The sequence below is a fragment of the Erpetoichthys calabaricus genome, chromosome 11 (genome assembly GCF_900747795.2).
Source record: "Erpetoichthys calabaricus chromosome 11, fErpCal1.3, whole genome shotgun sequence".
NCBI lineage: Eukaryota > Metazoa > Chordata > Cladistia > Polypteriformes > Polypteridae > Erpetoichthys > Erpetoichthys calabaricus.
Genome location: NC_041404.2, coordinates 75,783,759 through 75,804,373, shown reverse-complemented (window position 1 = coordinate 75,804,373; position 20,615 = coordinate 75,783,759). Strand labels below are relative to the sequence as shown.

Sequence of the window (20,615 nt, the reverse complement as noted above, 5' to 3'; positions counted from 1 at the left end):
AAAACTAAAAAACAAAAATAATCTTCCAAGTTCTTAATGTTTTCATACTATCAGCAGGGTTTTTCTTTCCTCACCAACAGCACCCTGCAGGTATTTAACATGCTATCTACTGAAACAAATGTGTAAAACAAGAACAACCAAGAAACCTTGCAAATGAAAAGCAATTATTTACTACCTTGTTTATTTTGACAAACATACTCTGTGCATCAGTTGTGGTAATGAATGTCTGATTCACAGTATTTGTAAATATTACAAAAATCTGAAATACTCCTCTGGTCAGTGGGTCCAGTATTTGATTAAATTTTTTTTTTTTTTTTTGTATCATGACTTATTATTAACTATTGTTAACATATATTCTTTGAACTGGACAGCTCCTTGCCTCCCCATTGTACTGTTTTAAACACTATCATTTAACAGCAGTTTAAACCATAGTTGAATTGTTTAGAGCGTCCTTTATAACACTGCCAATCATAAACCTTGGGTGGTGTGTCTAGTGCCATTAGTACACCCCTTACACATTTTTGTGCTTGTTGTAAATTCCTGTTTAATTTGTCTATAAACAGTAATACATTATCCCCAAAGAAAACTGTCTGATAAACGTAAGATTTCCCTATTGTTTGTTTTAATAAAATCAGTTTCCAGTATTGTTAAAAATGTTTAAAAAAAATGGCATTGACTTTCATGAACTCATTGCTATATTGTGGTAACATAATACCTATCCAACATTGGTACTCAACAAATGCTAACCTTTTTACTTCACTATTGATGCCCGCTTGTAGACCTCAGTACTGGTACTAAAATGGTACTGAAGCAAAGTTTCACCTGTTGTGCCTCTAATTTGCGATCCTCATTGCCTTGCTACAAGCTGCTGTTTGAAGTCTAAAGCCTACAGAACGGGAGGGTATGGTTTAAGGGGATTGTCCCACAATGAGACTGCTCCCAGACGGTCCTGACAAAATTCCATCCCATGTCCATCTGCTCCCTCACGCATTCTCACTCCTGACTGCATTCCCACTTTCCCCTTTAAAAGACATTTGAGTCAGGCTCATAGTGTAGTTGGAATAAAGGAGGATCACACAGATATGAGTAAATCTGTTTGACTTGTGTTTTTGCTTTTCGTTTTTGTAATGTAATTAGAGTTGATCTGTCGATATAGTTTTCAAAAAATACTAAATAGGTAGAGGAATAGAGTAACCAGACATTCTCTTTTTCCTTGATGATATCCTCTTTTTGAGAATCGAAACAGTATGTTAGAGCCCTTTGCCAGTTATTTAGTTCATGTTGATAGAAGTATTTTCTTAGTTATGTCAAATTTTTGTCTATAAATTAGTGTATCGTATATCGGAGGTTCTTATAATCCCCAGAAGCTGAATTGAAATGGAATATTCTAACTTTCTCTTGTCCCTCTGATTGCAGATTGGTCTCAGTTAGTGACCTGACTGGCATGGTGGATACATGGTTTCAAACCATGCCATAACATGCTTAGTGGTATGTGCAGAGCCATACATTTAGAGCGTACTGAATGTGAAGTAAAGCATAGAGAAATACTGTGTTTTTCACTCCTTAAGACACACCTGACCATAAGACGCACCTAGGTTTAGAGGAGGAAAACAAGAAAAAAAATATTCTGAACCAAATAGTGTACTAATATATTTAATAAAATATAGCAGAATAATATTTCAACCGTGTAAAGTGAACAGCAGTATTAAGAACCATCATCACTGTCATTAACAAATGAGGAGAGACTTTAAGGTTCAAGCACTCTTCTAGTTTTCTGGAAACCCCAAGAACTCCTCATCACTAATGTCAGAATTTATGAAACTCAGTTGCTCACAATCACTTTGAAGGAGCACGTACCTGTCACGCAGCATAACCTGTCCAAAGCCACCAGGGGACAAAGCACATTTGGACCAATACTCCCTGAAGTTATATCGCCAGTCTAGTCCCATCTCTATTTGTAATGCCACAAAGCCTTTCATCTTGTCTTTTGTTCCACTTTTAAAAACGAGAATGTGGTGCAAACGCAGCCCGCGATTCAATTAACTGCTCTGCATACCTGTTTGTCTCGTCTGACAGTAGCTGAAAGGCAGCCTCAGGAAAGAACAGCCTGTAGTCCAGCAACTGGTAATCTGTTGAGTCCAAAAGCAGTCCATGCTGTCTAGTGAAGTCTGGTAGCCAGTTTGGCTCCCACGGATCAATGTCTGGGTATTCCTCCCACACAAACCTTGCCATAGGTGCATTGGCTGCACGAATGCGCTCAGCTGGGGTGGCATTGGCTGGTGTCTGATCAGCTGATGCCAGTTCCTCACTCTCTTGCTCGATCTCCTGATCACTCTCAACAACATCAGAGTCTGACTCTGCGATAATGCGCAAAATATCGTCTGCTGAGTATTTTGTTTTCTGCATTCGCTTCGCTCCCTTGTGAAATGTCGATGACATCTTGCATTTGTTTACATTTTGTAACTCACGCACACGCAAGGATTAGATGTCAAGTCAATGAGTCTAACATTCCTCCAAGCAGAGAGGGAATGCCTGTAACGTAACAGTGAGTTTTGTCGCTATTAACAGCTGGTTGTCGCCCTCTACCTCTGGATGTCAACTTTTGTCTACTTTGAAATTTCACTAAACCTTTCTAAAATTAATTTTTTTGGGTTGAGAGATTTCTTTTGGTACGCATTTGGCTCATACTCGGTCCTGCCTTACTCACCAGCAGCTACACAGTAGTTTGGCTGATATTTATATAATCCCGTTAATTGCCTGGGATTTTATGTAGATCATTACTTAGACTGTGTAAACAAACAGCTGACCTTCAGATTTTGTCTGATCTATGCATCACATGTTTTGTGGTCCATGTTAGTCGTGTGCAGCGCAGGGTTTATTGTAAAAAAAAATAAATACACAAGGCAGTTTGATTAACACTAGAATTATCAAAGCCTACGAAAAAACTTGTAGATCCGTCCCACCTTAAATCGCTTTGCACCTTTCCATCAGCGTCTTTTGTCCTGTAAACGTGTCGATAAGCAGCAAGCAGCCTTCTATCACATCCCCCCACCCGCCACACAGTTTTCTCAGCTCAAGTCTGTTTACCTGCATGTTAGTTGCTTAGAGTTGTATAGAGTGAGAAGTCGAGCAAAATGACACCTTTTATAAATACTATATCATTATTTGGAACACATGCATTTCATCCATCCATCCATCCATCCATTTTCCAACCCGCTGAATCCGAACACAGGGTCACGGGGGTCTGCCAGAGCCAATCCCAGCCAACACAGGGCACAAGGCAGGAAACAATCCTGGGCAGGGTGCCAACCCACCACAGCACATGCATTTCATGTTTATGTAAACACATCGTTAAAACAGAAACGTTTTTCATGTTTTAGTAATAATTGACAAAATGTAGACATGAAGTGTATAATGTGTGAAGCCTGAAGTCCAAATATCAAATAAACACTTTCACAAAAGGTACAAATACAACAGAACAAGTGCGCTTCTATTCATGTCTATAACTGCAGAAAAAGAACCCACGTTAGGGTGCGATAGTGACACGTATTTGCTACAACCGCTTCGGTGGCGCAACGGTATCAGCTGTTGACTGGTAATCAAAACTTCACGGGTTCAACTCAGGTCAAGTCTGTTTTGAGAAGTAAGCTGCTCTTATTCTTACTATTTTAGAATAAAAACATACATTTGATTTCAGTCTGTAACAGCGGGTGTAAATTTATGATACTTGTAAAGGTTAGCTTTTTTTTTTTTTTATTCTCTTAGTCACGTTCACGCTTGTCACCCCCCATTCACATCTGACACTGCTGTTTTCACATAAAGACGCACTATAACTGAGGTGAACTCAGATCATGACAACAGTTCTACATCAGAGCAAGAATGCACGTCGCTGTACTTTGTGTATGTACACGGGAAGCTTTGCAGTCTACTTGTGACTTTACGCTGTAGGAAAATCCATATTACTAACCGAGAATGGTAAACCGGAAGGCACGGACCCAGGTACACGGAGATGGACGCAGGAGACGTAGTGCGCAGGCGCCTACAGCGCGCGTCTCATAAACCGCAAGCGAAGTCTGATCCACCACAAACGAAGAAGTCACGGCTCAAAAACGAAACCGCTCAACTAACGTTAATAAGACATGAAGCAACAACGTGCCCATAGCTAACCACTAACGACACAGCCACACAGAAAAGAGGATTCTGCACTGCACCCCAGAGTCAAACTGAAGACACTACAGAGTCTGCAAAGGTCCACAAAGATAGTACGAAAGGCGCAGGCGCCTACAACGCGCTTCTGAACTAAACATCCACACTACACAGCATGGTCCGGGTAATAAGAATAAACAAACTCTCCGTATTAGACGTACGGCATCCTCACACGTCCAAACCATATAGCATATGTGGATCACATTACAGTGATGCATTATTAACAGTTCAACCACAGAAAACGCTCCGTATTAACAGTAAGTGCAATTATCCATATTACTAACGGTAGACAACGGATAACTAATGGAGTCACAGTCACGGCTCCAAAACGATCCAGCTCAACTAACGGAGCTACAAAAACGAGCCCGCATGGATACGTAGGCACCTACAACGCGCGTCTTAAACTGCGGAAGCAAAACTGTCCCGGCTCCAAAACCAAACAGCTCGACTAACGGAGCTACAAAAGCGAGCCCGCATGGACGTATACAATGAACATAGACGCCTACAACGCGCATCTGAAACTGCGGAAGCAAAGCAGGCACGGGTTCAAAACGAAAGACCACAACTGACGGAGATACAAAAACGAGCCCGCTCGATAAAATCAATGAACGCAGGCGCCTACAACGCGCGTCTGCAAAGCAGGCATTATGGACTGCATTAGATCCTACAATAGTTCATTTGGTTTTGCATCTGCCGGGGTAAATATCTGGCCACCAGCTGGCAATGGCCCATACTGCTTTCGCGTATGTGGACAAATATTACATCGGATTGGAACAGTGCACCCTGGACCACATCACGAACGCAAATATGCACAAATCTATGTGTTAGATCCAGATGACACAATCTATCAAAGAATGAACCTCTGACGGAGCTACAAAAATGAGCCCGCATGGATACGTAGGTGCCTACAACGCATGTCTGAAACCGCGGAAGCAAAACTGTCTCGGCTCCAAAACCAAACAGCTCGACTAACGGAGCTACCAAAGCGAGCCCGCATGGACAAATACAATGAACATAGACGCCTACAACGCGCATCTGAAACTGCTGAAGCAAAGCAGGCACGGGTTCAAAACAAAAGACCACAACTGATGGAGATACAAAAACGAGCCCGCCTAGATAAAATCAATGAACGCAGGCGCCTACAACGCGCGTCTGCAAAGCAGGCATTATGGACTGCATTAGATCCTACAATAGTTCATTTGCTTTTGCATCTACCGGGGTAAATATCTGGCCACCAGCTGGCAATGGCCCATACTGCTTTCGCGTATGTGGACAAATATTACATCGGATTGGAATAGTGCACCCTGGACCACATCACGAGCGCAAATATACACAAATCTACGTGTTAGATCCAGATGACGCAATCTATCAACGAATGAACCTTCCTGAAAACGAGCAATGCACAGAGCTGATAATGAGAAACGTCGCTGAAGTCATAAACAATCACACATTAGCTAAGTCTATAAAGATGCTACATGAGGTTGAAAGGGAGGCCAATACAAAAGCAGATGCAGAAGGTGTAGCGCCAACTACAATTGCTTTAGTGTTAATATAGGACAAAGGACACGATCCAAGACGATAACAATCTTCCCATCGTTAATGAAGTTGCAATTGTCTTTCAAAGTAAAGATGGTGAGCCTCCATTTGACCGTGATATTGTCCTGCATTTACGTCCTGATGGAACCAACAACTTTATGTAGCCTTCTCAAGAGTTTGGCGTTCATCTGACATTACAGTTAGTTATAGATACTCCATACCAAGGAGAACTCATTCAAGGACAACACACCATCTTTACTACAAATGTTGTGTATAAAGAAATATTCCAATATATCTTTCTAATGTGCCATGCTATGGGTTCTTTACTTCCTTTGTTTGTCATCTACACCTTTACACTCCAATATATCTCATACATACATCAATGTATTTCGGGTTACCCAATACCAGGGGTTGGTGAGCGAAGCGAGCAGGGGGTGGAGCCCCCTAGTAAGTTAATAAATCATGATAAATAGGTAAATAACATTCGATCTAGCTCTTATATACAAAGTACAGCGACGGCATCTTCCACTGAGACCGTTGGAACTCTAATCTACAGTATGTGAAGAGCTGAGTACATGTTCTTTCAGAACTAGCCTTTACTTCGAGTGGTAGAAGTAGCAAATTGCTGGTACATGTACCATTTTAAAAACTGAGTTTTTTTGGTATCTTTTTGTGTGCCAGTATACTGTGCAACCCTTGTGAGTACAGATTTAATTTTTCTTGATTTAATGTTTCTCCTTTGGTGATGGCTACTTGGCAGAATAGTTTTTGTGAATCCTAAGGATGTGTACCTGCAGAAAGTGTGTTATACACATGTGTTGACCTCATCACTGCACAGAGAATTGCATTAACATGAGAGCATGTGATTCATTTATTTTGAAGCAAGCTAGCTTTGGCGGATGTGATGGCTTATTGGTAAAGTAACTGGCTGAACCCTTAGTGTTTCATACGGCTTATACTATTCATTAAAATGGCAATGATGATGTTATAACAGCACATTTTTAATAGCAAACAAACATGTGTCAGGTGATAGTTGCCAGTCGCTCAGATGCTGGTGACTTGCATCTTTCCCAAGCCAGTAGAATGTAGAGGGGAGATGCTATAAACTTGTACTCTCAGTTGCAGAACACTGCCAGATACTCTTGAATGAAGCTGGCGGGGTTTTGATGCATCAAGATGGAGCTGCTGTACCAGCCAATGATTCTGCAGCATCGTGATTATATATGTACAGTATGAGGTAGACTAGTATTCTTCATATATGGGATGTTTTGAGGTGGATATATGCATATTTACAAGATGGTTGTTACTTATAAAGGGTAAATTGCAAAGAAAATATGTGTACACCAGGTTTTATAAATCTGATTTTTGTGTCTTTCCTGTCTTTTTTTTTGGCACACACATTTTCATTCTTGAATCCACACAGTTTTATAAATGAGAGTAGAAGATTGTTATGTTCTGAAGTTTAAATTCAAAAAATTGAAAAGTTGTATATATACTTTTCCAAATGGTTGTCTGTTTTATTGGTAGGTCTCGGGTTTAATGCAGTCTCGACTTTCAGTAGTTTCTTAGAAAGGAAAGAGTGCATAAAACTCAAATATTTTTGTTTTCAACTGAATTTCATTTAGTTTTCATCTAGCAACCTCCATTTTTATAAATTTATGAATGAAACAAAGTAGTTTTGACTTGCACGAATATGTAGCAGCAGTCATTTGTGTAGTTGTGTAATAACCTATTGTGTAATCACAGATAAGCTGCTATCCTTTCAGCTGAGTGGCAGAATCTACCACTTGTAATTCCCAGCACCCTAATTACGTCCTTCAGGGAATATTGATGAATGGAGTCTTGACTATATGAGTGATCCAGAGGAGGAGGCAGCACGCCTCAGAGAGTCACCATTTGTACTGTATCAAAAAATGTTTAAGCATAAGGTCGGCGTACTGTACTTATTCAGTATAATTACTTGTGTTCTGTGATTTAAAGTACAATAATATTGCTTTACTGCCATTTTATTAAGAAGTATAATTTTTTTTATATAAATCTAGTAATATAGCATTATACTTTTCATTATGGGTACTGACTTTCATACAAAATCATGTTATGAATGTCTGCAAGAATGGAACTCGTTTGTAATCCAAGCCTGCCATGTGTTTGTAAAGTACCTTTGCAGTACTCAAAGAAGTGTAAATCCTCACAATTGTATGCCCAGGACAATCAGGTTGTAATTCCAGACAACCAAACTACAGACTCACAAAACCTGGAGGGCTTCCACATATTTCAGATCTTTGGTATCTTTGGTTCATGCAGTATTTTCCTAACCAAAAATGATTTGATAAAAACAAAAGACCCAATTCCTCATGCACAGTCAGTCGCTCAGGCCTAAAACCCATCTTTTCTCTTGTGAGCACCTGCATAATGGTTCAAGCATGACAAATTATAATGCAGCTGTATACACAGGTCAGTAACTGTGGCCTTCTAAATGTGTATGATGAAAGGTGTGAACTGGCATTAGCAGTCCTTCATAAGAAATATAATGATGCACTTCATAATGTTGAAGTACATAATAAACAAGAATAGTTATGTCAGGTATTGGAAATATTAAAATATGTTCTTCAGTTTAAATGTTTAACGTCTAAATATTTATTGTGGTAGACATTCCCTATTAAAGGATCAAGAATAACCTCATGTTTGTAATCGGTGACTTTGAAATCGTCTGAAACAGTGCCCCAAATGCTTATGTTTTTAGGAATGGATTTTAGAGAGCTAGCACCACCAATAAAGAATGAAATAATGCCAATATTTGTGATCAGCAACGTCAAAATAAGCTTAAAATAACACTCCACATTCCTAAATTTCCAATCCTTGTTTTTTCAAAGTTTTATGAAAAGGAATAACTTTGACCCCTCATATCACATTAGGGTGTGAATCCCTGGGGTTGGTTGATGTGCTATGCACAGCTTTCTTGTGATCATCTGTACCGAAGACACCTGTTGATTTACTCTTTATCATAAAGATGTAATTTTGTACACAAAATATGATCCAGAAATGCAATAAAGATGAGATCATTTGGGTCTAGAGGTCCAAAAGTAGGAGGTACCCCAAAAAGCTTGAATTCTTGAGTAACTAGACATTTTTCTCATGAATCAGGAGGTGCCAAACAAAAAACCTGATGTGGTTTCAAAGCATCCGTAAGTAATTCTTATAAACGTACATGTACGTTTTGTACATTTTAAAAAGACCATACATCATGACATCATACATATCATCTAATTACTGAAACATTCTCTTACATGGTGCTAATTGTGTTTATATTGCAGTAGAAAGTGGAGTGTTATCATGTTCAACAAAACTTTACAAATAAATGTTGCTGTAAAACCCTTCTGTGTAACCCTACTACCCTGTAAATGAAGCTGGACTGTCCTGAACGCGTACCTACACTACCAGGTTTGCAAAACTCGTAGCTCATCAGACTATTATATGCATTTGCAATTTTCCCTCTCCATAAAGTGGCAATTGTGCAATTTTGAAAAAGCCTTAGATCATCACATAAGCAAAGTACCCACCCCTCACCTTACCACATGCTCTCAATAACTTGAATTGTTGACTTCAGGTTTTACCTTTTCCTTGTTGTTAAAAATCAAAACAGTACATTTTCTTAAATTGTTAGTAATTGTTTTTCCCATCTAGCAAACAGTAAAAATTAAAATACACTTCTCAAAAAATGTTGCACTGAAGTTGATTCACAGTCTGTAATGATTAAGTGTTCCCTTAATTTTTTTGAGCACTGTATATTAGGCATGTGTGATATACATCATTTACGATTATATCTTAATTGCTGTTTTAACGATGTGCAAGATTAAATTATCGAGTATGTAACTTGCTTTGCAAAAAAAAGAGTTCATTCACTAATGCAACAGTATAGACCACTGTGCGTGCGCAAAGCGAGTTGCGTAGGCATGCACGTCCAGCAAAAGCCGCAAGTTAGCGTCGCTCCATGCCTTAAAATGAGTGAACAAACAGCGCCAGATGATAAAACAGCCTCGCCATCTACGTCATCAGAGTTAATTGCCAGACGTGGTTCATTCTCACTCGCATGGCAGTGGTTTGGTTTTGAAAAGACTGATGTTGCTCAAAAGACGGCAATCTGCAAACTATGTGGTAAATCGGTTGCCGTTAAAGACAGCTCGACAACTAACTTGTTTCACCATTTGTGAACTAACCACCACACAGAATACGAAGAATACGAAAAGCTTAAGTTAACTGTCCAGCACAAGTCTAAAGTAACCAAGGTACAAGCACAAAAGCACACTCGGCAAACTTCAGCAGACTCATTCTGCAAAAAAGTGCCTTACGACAAGAAAGGCAAAAGATGGCATGGCATAACAAACGCCGTCACCAATTACATCGCAAAAGATATGGTGCCAATTCAAGTGGTCGAGAGAGATGGTTTTAAACAACTTTTGAATACTTTAGACCCAAGGTACACACTGCCTGGCCGAAAATATTTCAGTCAAACAGCTCTGCTTAAGTTTGTATGATTCGTGTCACCCTTCCAAGCCGCGTTTTCCTCTACAGGTTGCTTCTTCACTCTACAGTGAAGTATTGCCACGAAAAAAACCAAAACCAAAAATCAGCGAGCGACTGAGGCCACGAACTCTGAACTGCGACTTCGAGGGGGTCTACTGTATTAGTCTTCTGAATTAAGTTACATTATGTATTTCAACTTCTTAGCTTGTAAATCCTGTTTATACAGAGAACAATTGATGAGTTACTCTTCACAATTCAAACTTTAGTTAGAAAAAGAAAAAAAGGAAATGACATCTTATTCAATACTTTTATCATGATTCAGTTATCTTGCTCTGTACTAGGTAATGATTTGCCACGTATTTGTCAAACATATGGAATTTACACAGTAGTAATTATGCTAATAGATTATAGCTCATTGTTTTTGAATTTTTAAAAATATTTAAATTCTCTTTATGATTGTTCTTAATTTTTTTGGAAAATATTTTTGTGTACTATATAATAACTGTCATATTGAGTTTAATGTAAACTTATGCCAGTGCAGATAGAATTTTTATGGATATGGTGGTATCATCTACGTGAACATTATAGAATCAACAGATCCTGTGATCTGATTGGTGAAATGATCAGTTTGAGAGGGGTAACATTGATTTAATGAAGCTGAAATTATTTGAAAAGATTTTATATACAGTTTTTGCATTTAGAAGTTGTAGAAATTTATATGTGTAACAAAACCGAAGGCTAATTCATTTAAAATTCAAGCTTACAAATTATGAAAACTGTTTCTGTGTATCTTTAAATTCAGTTAATGTTAATGTCTTTTATCTTTTTCAGGACTGGCAGCCACCATTTGCTGTGGAAGTAGATAATTTCCACTTCACTCCTCGAGTGCAGAGGCTCAATGAGCTTGAGGTAGAGTGTTCATGATCATTTTAAATGATATTTTGATGAAGGTTTTGCAGAGGTAAAGGAGGATACAAACAATTTTTTTTTTTAGGGGACTGCTTTGCACACACTTTTGTTGAAAATTGACCCCCCTCCCGCTAAAATTTTAAGTTAAGTCAACAATCAATCTGGATTTTATATAAGTAACATGTAAATGTTTTTTATTAATTTTTCAACATTGTGTAAAATAAATGTATAAAGTAACATAAAAAGTTTAAATACTGGTTATCCTTTTACACTAAAATATTACTAAAGAGATACAAAAAAAAGTAAAATGCATATGTTCTTTTTCTTTAAGGAGATTAAGTATTACTGAAGAAAGAAAAAAAAAACTAAAACAACCAAATGGGGCTATGCATACGAACTTAAAAGGTTTAAATAAAACAGAAATATATACTTTTATTTTTACTTCCTTAACTTGTGGAGGGTGTATCCTGTAGCAAAGCCCTAACTTTTTTCGTGAAAGCCCGTTTCAGTCAATAAGTCTTAAAAACAGGTGTAAAGATATTGACAATAAGCTACGCAAACCCACCAAGACATGGAATCGTTTAAATCAAGTATCATTACATCATCCTTTCTTAAAGAGAAGTAAGGCAGTACTTATAAGCTTACATATATATATATATATATATATATATATATATATATATATATATATATATATATATATATATATATATATAGACATACATACATATATATATATATCTATATATATGTCTATATATATATGTATATCTATATATGTATATATATCTATATCTCTATATATCTATATCTCTATATACATCTATCTATCTATCTATCTATCTATCTATATCTATATATATATATATATATATATATATATATCTATATATCTATGTATATATATCTATATATCTATGTATATATATCTATATATCTATGTGTATATATATCTATATATCTATGTGTATATATATCTATATATCTATGTGTATATATATCTATATATCTATGTGTATATATATCTATATATCTATGTGTATATATCTATATATCTATGTATATATATCTATATATCTATGTGTATATATATCTATATATCTATGTGTATATATATCTATATATCTGTGTATATATATCTATATATATATATATATATATATATATATATATCTATATATATATATCTATCTATATCTATATCTATCTATATCTATTTCTATATATATCTATATCTATCTATCTATCTATCTATATATATATATATATATATATATATCTATCTATCTATCTATCTATCTATCTATCTATCTATCTATCTATCTATCTATCTATCTATCTATCTATCTATCTATCTATCTATCTATCTATCTATCTATCTATATATCTATATATCTATATATATATATATATATATATATATATATATTCTATCTAAATCCCCGCGAAGTACTGCTTTTAAATTTTTATTAAGAAGAAAAGCTTTTTAAATTGAGGGAAAATATACCAATAACAATTTGTTAAGGATCTGTTTTTTTGTGAAGCAGCCTTAACACAGCTTTTCCACTGTTTTATAAACGAACGCCATATAAGGTCTTCCTTTTTTCCTTGCTTCACCAAGGAAGGAGCCTTTTTATTAAATCCAAGGGTTCTTCGCTTTTTTTTTTTCTTCTTTTTTTACGATTGTTATAGTTCTGTTTGTATACCACGTTGTCAGTTCAGCACTCCGGTTGTAATATGACCAAGCCGTACAAGCTTACTGTTGAGAATGCAACGTATAGTTGTACAGGAGAAAAGCAATCTTGCCTCAAATCAATGGCAACCTTTTGTAGGTCTATGAACTTAATTTAAACTTTAGGTTTACACGGTGCTTTCTTTCCGAAGTACCAGCACTCATGAATATGTCTGTATGCGTCAGTCGCTCAAATCCACGCGCTTCGCACCGGCGAAGTACTGCTTTTAAATTTTTATTAAGAAGAAAAGAAAACCTTTTTAAATTGAGGGAAAATATACCAATAACAATTTGTTAAGGATCTGTTTTTTTGTGAAGCTGCCTTCACTCGAGTGATCACTTCGAGCTGACTTGCTGGCTAACCATAAGCGTTACCTGGTAGGTAACCATCCATACAATCAGATTGTGAATCAGACTACGAATGCGGTGAATGTAATTACCCCGATCTACATGCTGTCAAATAAACGAACCACACACCGTGGCTCAATTTTAGGGGCTTCGCCTCTAGCGCCGAGGTTCGATTCCCATAAGGGAGTGAAGTGAGTGGTTGGTTACCTACCAGGTAATGCTTATGGTTGGCCAGCAAGTCAGCTAACATCAGCCACGGTGCCTTCATTTGTGAGAAGCAGATCATAGAATGGTTGAAAATAGTTTACTGTGAAATAATGCAGAGTACGCGACACGTGTTTCCCCCTTATTCTCGCTTACGGTAATCGAACCTCAGACGTCAGCGCTAGAGGGGCTTCGCAGCGGTGAAGTATTGCTTTTAAATTTTAATTAAGAAGAAAAGAAAACCTTTTTAAATTAAGTCTTAAAAAGAGGTGTAAAGATATTGACAATAAGCTACGCAAACCCACCAAGACATGCAATCGTTTAAATCAAGGCGCGAGTCGAAAAACACGATCCCATAATATTAGTTAACGATTAACACATTTCTATATGTATTGTAAGCATACAATACAACTGATAATATGTTGCGCTTATGTATCTGGTGTACCGACATTTTTGCACATTTAACGGCTGAAATCTAACGTGGTTTGTGCCCTTCAGAATGAAAACAGTTTGCATTTACGTTTTTAATAAAAGGTGAGCTTTTAAGCCTGAGAAATCACCCCGTAAATGCACACGTTTAATTGCACGTGTTAATATGTATGCTTACACAGTATTAAAAGACACTCAACAATTAACGTCATTTACCTTCGTTCCCGCGTTTGACTCGTGCTGTAAATTTCTTCCTTGTTTTCAGTTCACGTGATTACATAGGAGGCGTGATGACGCGATACGTGACTCCGCCTCCTCCATTAGAGTATATGGACAAAAAACAGGTTCCAGTTATGACCATTACGCGTAGAATTTCGAAATGAAACCTGCCTAACTTTTGTAAGTAAGCTGTAAGGAATGAGCCTGCCAAATTTTAGCCTTCTACCTACACGGTAAGTTGGAGAATTAGTGAAGAGTGAGTTTGTCAGTCAGTCAGTCAGTGAGGGCTTTGCCTTTTATTAGTATAGAAGAGATCTTTTTCCCATTGTCCTCTTGGATCTTTGAAAGGAAGGGACTCTTAACAAAATTTTATATAATGCGGAAATGGTGTCTAATTCCCCGAAATTGAGCAGTATTTTTTCCAGCATGGTGGAAGGTACGAGATGAGGAAAATCGTCAGTTTCTGTTTAACAAAGTTTCTAATTTGAAGATAGTGAAATAAATGTGTAGCTGGGAGGTTGAATCTGGAACGTAGTTGTTCAAAGGATGCAAAGATATTGTCTATATAAAGATCTCTGAGCAATTTAATCCCAGATCTTTTCCAGGTATTAAAAACTGGATATGTTTGCGAGGGTTGAAAGAGGTGGTTCTCCTGCAGGGGTGCCACAGATAAAAGATTTTCCATCTTAAATTGCTTTCTAAATTGGTTCCATATTCTGAGTGAGTAAAGCACAATTGGGTTATTAGTATATTTGCGATAACTTGCATTTATTGGAGTGCAGAGCAGGGAGTATAAAGAAGTACTACAGGATTTTACTTCTATTGCGAACCAAGCCTGTGTATGTTCATTTATTTGTGTCCAGGTTTTTATGGCTTGTATGTTTACTGCCCAGTAATAAAACTGAAAATTAGATAGAGTCATGCCACCTTCTGCCTGAGGTATTTGTAGGGTCGCTCTTCGGATATGTGAGTGTTTTGAGTTCCAAATAAATGAGGTTATAGTTGAATCTAATTGCTTGAAAAATGATTTATTGATATATATTGGAATGTTTTGAAATAAAAAAAGAAGTTTAGGAAGGATATTCATCTTAACAACGTTAATTCTTCCGGCTAGAGTGAGATGAAGGGTTGACCATCTATGTAAGTCTTGCTTAATTTTCTCCATACAGACGGCAAAATTATGTTGATAAAGAGCTTTATGTTTACTTGTGATATATACCCCTAGGTATTTAAACTGATCTGCTATGGTAAAAGGTAGGGTGTCCCATCTAATATTATATGCTTGTGAATTCACTGGAAAGAGTATACTTTTATTCAGATTAATTTTGAGACCAGATATCTTTTGAAATTCTGTAAGTGCTGTTAAAACTGCAGGCACAGTTTTTTCTGGGTCTGATATGTATAAAACCATATCATTTGCATATAGAGAAATTTTCTGTTCCAGTCCTTCTCTGATAATCCCCTTTATCTGATAAGAATTTCGTCAGTGGACCGCCAGTGGTTCAATGGCAATGGCAAACAGCAGTGGTGACAAGGGGCATCCTTGTCTGGTGCCACGTTCTAGCTTAAAGTAGGCTGAACAAATGTTGTTAATACAAACTGAAGCTTCTGGATTTGGTATACAGTAGTTTGATCCATGCGCACATATTCGGGCCAAACCCAAATTTCTCCAATGCAGTGAAAAGGTAGTTCCATTCAATCATATCAGATGCTTTTTCTGCATCTAGTGATAATATCATCTCTGGGGTGTTTGACTTTGCTGGTGAATATATAACATTAAACAGGCGTCGGAGATTGGAAGATAAGTGTCAGCCTTTAATAAATCCAGTTTGATCCTGTGATATTACCGAAGGCAGCACTTTCTCCATCCTTCTAGCTATAATTTTTGAGAGTATCTTAACATCATTATTTTGGAGTGAAATTGGTCTGTATGATGCACATTGTAATAAGTCCTTATTTTATTTAGGAAAGACGGTGATTAATGCTTGATGAAAAGTTTGAGGTAGAATTTGATTGTCTCTAGCTTCTGTAAATGTTGCCAATAAGAGGGGAGCTAGCTGAGTAGAGAATTTCTTATAAAATTCTACAGGGCAGCCATCAGGGCCTGCTGATTTCCCGCTTTGAAGTGACTTTATAGCATCTAGGAATTCTGATAGGGTCAGAGGTTTATCCAGTTCCTCAGCACTTAAAGTATCTATTTGTGGTGTCTGTAATGTATCCAGAAATGCATTAGATTGTGTGTTGTCTTCTTTGAACTCAGAAGAATATAAGATTTTATAGTAATCTCTAAATGTGTGCATTATATTTTTATGGTCAATGATTTCCTCTCCATTCATGTTGGTGATTACTGGGATTGCATTGCGAACTTCTTGCTTGTGGATTTGTTGAGCTAAAAGCTTATTAGCTTTCTCTCCATGTTCATAATAATGATGTCTTGACTTATAAATAAGTTGTTCGGTTTCTTTAGTTGTCAAGATGTTGAGTTCTGTATGCAGAGCCTGCCAAGCTTTTTCTTTGAAGGACATGCATGTGGCAGATTGACTGGCATGATGACGCCCAACCTGTTGCTGCATCCAAATGGTGTCATCTTTTGCCTTTGCGCCTGGTGCAGCTGCGTCGTTCTTATGTGTGAGTGGACGTTTCTTACAGGGAGGGCTTCTGTTCTCTTTTACTGATGTAGAACCTTCATCTTCCGAGTTCACCTCTGTTCTTTATTTGAAAACTAGCAGTGTCCGATCGAGGGGAGCTCGAACGTAACTGAGAGTAAAACTGCATTATAAAAAAAAAAATATATAACTTTATCAAGTACCATAAATTTAACTGGCTGTTACAGACCCAAATCAAATGTGTGTTTTTATTCTATAATAGTAACAATAGGAGCAACTCACTACTCAAAACGGATGCGCTTGTAATTGAGTCGAGAACCTCTTGATTACGAGTCAGCAGCCACCCAAGTGGAAGTGTCAGCATTGTACCCTAAACAGATTTTTTTTTCTAGTTATATTCTTGAATAAAAATGCACTTGTCTTGTTATACTTGTACCTCTTGTGAAAGTGTTTTTGATATTTGGAGTTCATTCTTCTCGCATTATAATTCCTGCCTCGTATCTCATACTACATTTACACAGATGTAGACATGGAACACACATGAAATGTATGTATTCCAAATAACGATATATTATTTACCCCCTACAATTCCAAGCACCTCACACCCAGATAAACAGGACTTGACCTCTGAGAATCTTCATTGCGACTTGAGCTGCATCATGTGATGGTGGTTGGGGGGGAGGGGTTCAGGATGGGATAGCAGGCTGCTTGTGCTGATCGACACATTTACAAAACAAAAGACGCTGATGGAGAGGTGCGAAGGAATTTAAGGTGGGCGGGGATTACAAGTTTTTTCGTAGGCTTCAGGGATTCTAGTGTTAAAGTGGAGAAGGACAAACAAATTGTAATTGCCTTTACTTTGCTATTGGCACATAGACTTATCTTGCTCAATTGGAAGAATCCAAACCCACCTCTGTTACATCAGTGGGTAAGTGAACTTATGTACCATTTGAAATTGGAGAAAAATCAAATTCTCCCTTAAAGGATCTGTTCAAAACTTTTTTAAAAACCTGACAGAATCTAATCAATAATATTTTAGATTAAGCACTTATATTGGGGAGAGAGACTCCTTTCTCTTTATACTACTCTCAAAAGTTTTACTCTGGCTGTTGGCATCTCGCTCTTTCTCATGGAAGGAGATTGAATTGAATTGAATTTAGTTTTGTTAAGTTTAACTTTAAACTTTAAGCCTCGAAAGCTTGCATTTTGTAATCTTTTTAGTTAGCCACTAAAAGGTGTCATTTTGCTTGGCTTTTCTTTAACTTTAAATAACTTCAGTAAAAGTTATAAAAATAAAAAAAATGTTAGGAACCTTTTAGCTTCCATTCTTTTAGGTTTTGGTGCTAGATTTGCTTCAAATTACACCACATGCTTGTTTTCATCTCACTGTCTCTATTAATGTAAACCACAAACATTAGCATTAATATCACCCAAGTTTATTGTTTGATAGTATTTAACTAAATTAAGCTTTGAAAAAGGGACCTTTGCTTAGGACGCTTGACAATAGATGCCGTATATCTTATAGTATGCAGAAATCTTATCTTGAAAAATGTGGTGGGTAAAAAAAAGTCTTTAATTCAGGAATGCTGTGAGTTTGAAAAAAATGTTTTAGGAGATTGTAGTTCGGTGATGTTTTACAGAAAGATGGGAGCGAACATCATCAATTAGTGCTCCACTCAGTGTTCAGAAGCAGTAGCATATACCAGGGAGCTCTGTTATTATTACCTCAGGTTTATAAGAGACTTCTTCTGAGGGCCATTGTAATCCAGACATCGCAAGTTCATGGCTGGCCACCATCAGTTTCCGCAGTGCAAATCTGCCAGATAACGTGGCTTGAGGTGTTGGGAGACATTAGATTAAATCAATATAGTGATTTATGTCAATCCTCTCATGTGAATGATTTTTTTTAATTGACTTTTTGAAAATTTAATTTTCAGGAACCTAAAATAGTTGACAGATCTTCTAGTTCATGAAGTATGTTGAATGACTTATCCACCAAAAGAAAATATACTGCTAGTTATCTAGAGGTCTATTTAGACAGCCTTTCTGCAAGAGGCATGAAGGTAAAACACAGTTTGATTCATGATCATTTTTAATCTACATTATACTGGGATTGGATAGAAGAGGCGCAGAACTTTACAGGAATGGAAAATAACATTTACCCTAGGCTATCATCTCATGGTCAGCACAAATAACCAAACTGTGCCAACCAGTTCTGCTCTATTGAGTGGAGTATTCTTATGTTGATTTATTTTGGTGATGCATCACTTATTGGGAATCAGCTAATTCACCGCTGAACTAGTTCTTGTTATACCTCTCTCTATTATAAAAGGAAATCCTGAGACGAGACTTTCTCTGAGATAATTTCAACTCCTGTGAGAGATAATTTCAGGTCCCGTGACACAAGACTTTTTGCCAAGTCCCACCCTCCTCTCAATCATTTACAACCACGACCATGGTCCACTCACTTCTCATTCGTGCAAATGCTATTGTCAGACACAGTTCTTGCGCTCTCCGCTCCAAGCTGAGTTGGAAATAAAAGACAAAGAGTAGAAGACAAAGTAAAACATCGTAAAGGGGTTCAAAACATTGGCGCGATGCACATGCAGAGCAGGTTAGAGATTATGAAAGTACTAAAATTCGAAAGTCTCAAAAAAGTGATAGTAAAGATTGCATTAGCTCTAACAAACGGAAATTTTTACTCTGTGAAATAATGGAACAGCGAAAAGAGATCAGATGTATAAACATGGATGATATGACAGAAGTATGTAGATATTGTTCGGCTTTAAACTTTAAGTCGGAGACTTAAAGATTGTCTAATTCGTGTTGCTATCAGGGAAAAGTAGTGTTTCTTCCCAATGAAGAGGCGTATTCGTTTAAATTAAAAGATTTGTTGTTTGGTGAAAGTGAAATCCACATAAGCAAGCAGCAGAAATGCGAAGTGGCGGGCGCTAGCAGAGCCCCCTAGTTTTAAATAGGTATAACTCAACATTTTCTTCAATTTTTGCCTTAAACTAGTCCTAATATCAATGTAGATTTAAACTAGAGCATAGGGCTCTCAAGCTATGTGATACCCAAGCATCTCTCAGGTGATACATGGGGGAAGTGCACACAAAAACCTAGGATAAAGTAGCCCTTGAAAACCCAGAAACTGATCCTGTTTCTCCACACTCAGATTTACATCAATTCTACCGCTCCTCTTTTTCTCGCAGTACTCCTGCTGCGAGGCTTCACACCCCTATTGTGCAGCACCCGTGTCTATTTGGAGTCTGCTTACCTGGGGTCTGAGGTAGCCCCACCCTCTCACTCCCCACCTTATTGCAATTTTAAGACTTCCCAAAAAACCCTGCATCAAAACTGAAGAGTTTGATTGCCAATTGCTGTCTTTCTCACACCCTTCTCTCTATTAGAAGTTTACACAGTCTCTCTCTCTCTCTCTCTCTCAGGTCCAGTCTGCCATCATTACGATATTTTTAGTTTTGGTTAATGGTTTTTATTGTACCATCATCTTATAACATTTGCAGAAATTGCCAGGTTAATGCTGAATAATATACAATGAGGAACAAAGACTAATGATAATTAATGATAAAAGAAACATTGATAGTTTGGTGTTTACTAATATTAAGGAACAATAGAAACCTTTTTAAGACAAAATTTTCATTGTTTGCAGACAACACTGTCTGCCCTCATTATCAGCAAAAAGTGAAGCTTCTGAGAATAAGAAAACAAAGTAGCTATAATTTCTTTGTACTATAAATATGTTCTGTGAATTTGTGTATCATTTTGATACAAGTACAATTGGTCTTTCCTCCCTGCAGAAGTTAGTCTTTCACAAGTATATTAAATAGTGAGGCGAAGCATATGGAGATTGGACAGTCAGTCACAGTCTTTGAATAATCCAA

At 37.2% G+C, this 20,615-nt stretch overlaps 1 protein-coding gene across 3 annotated transcripts in view; it reads left to right on the top strand.

The window, feature by feature from the left end:
* The window catches only part of kdm5c (lysine (K)-specific demethylase 5C), a 132,662-nt gene that overhangs the window by 11,737 nt on the left and 100,310 nt on the right, over nt 1–20,615 (top strand). For all 3 annotated transcript variants that reach the window (XM_028813375.2, XM_028813373.2, XM_028813374.2), the window contains exon 3: nt 11,098–11,175. In XM_028813375.2, the coding sequence (XP_028669208.1) occupies nt 11,098–11,175 (78 nt within the window). The remainder of the gene's footprint in view (nt 1–11,097; nt 11,176–20,615) is intronic.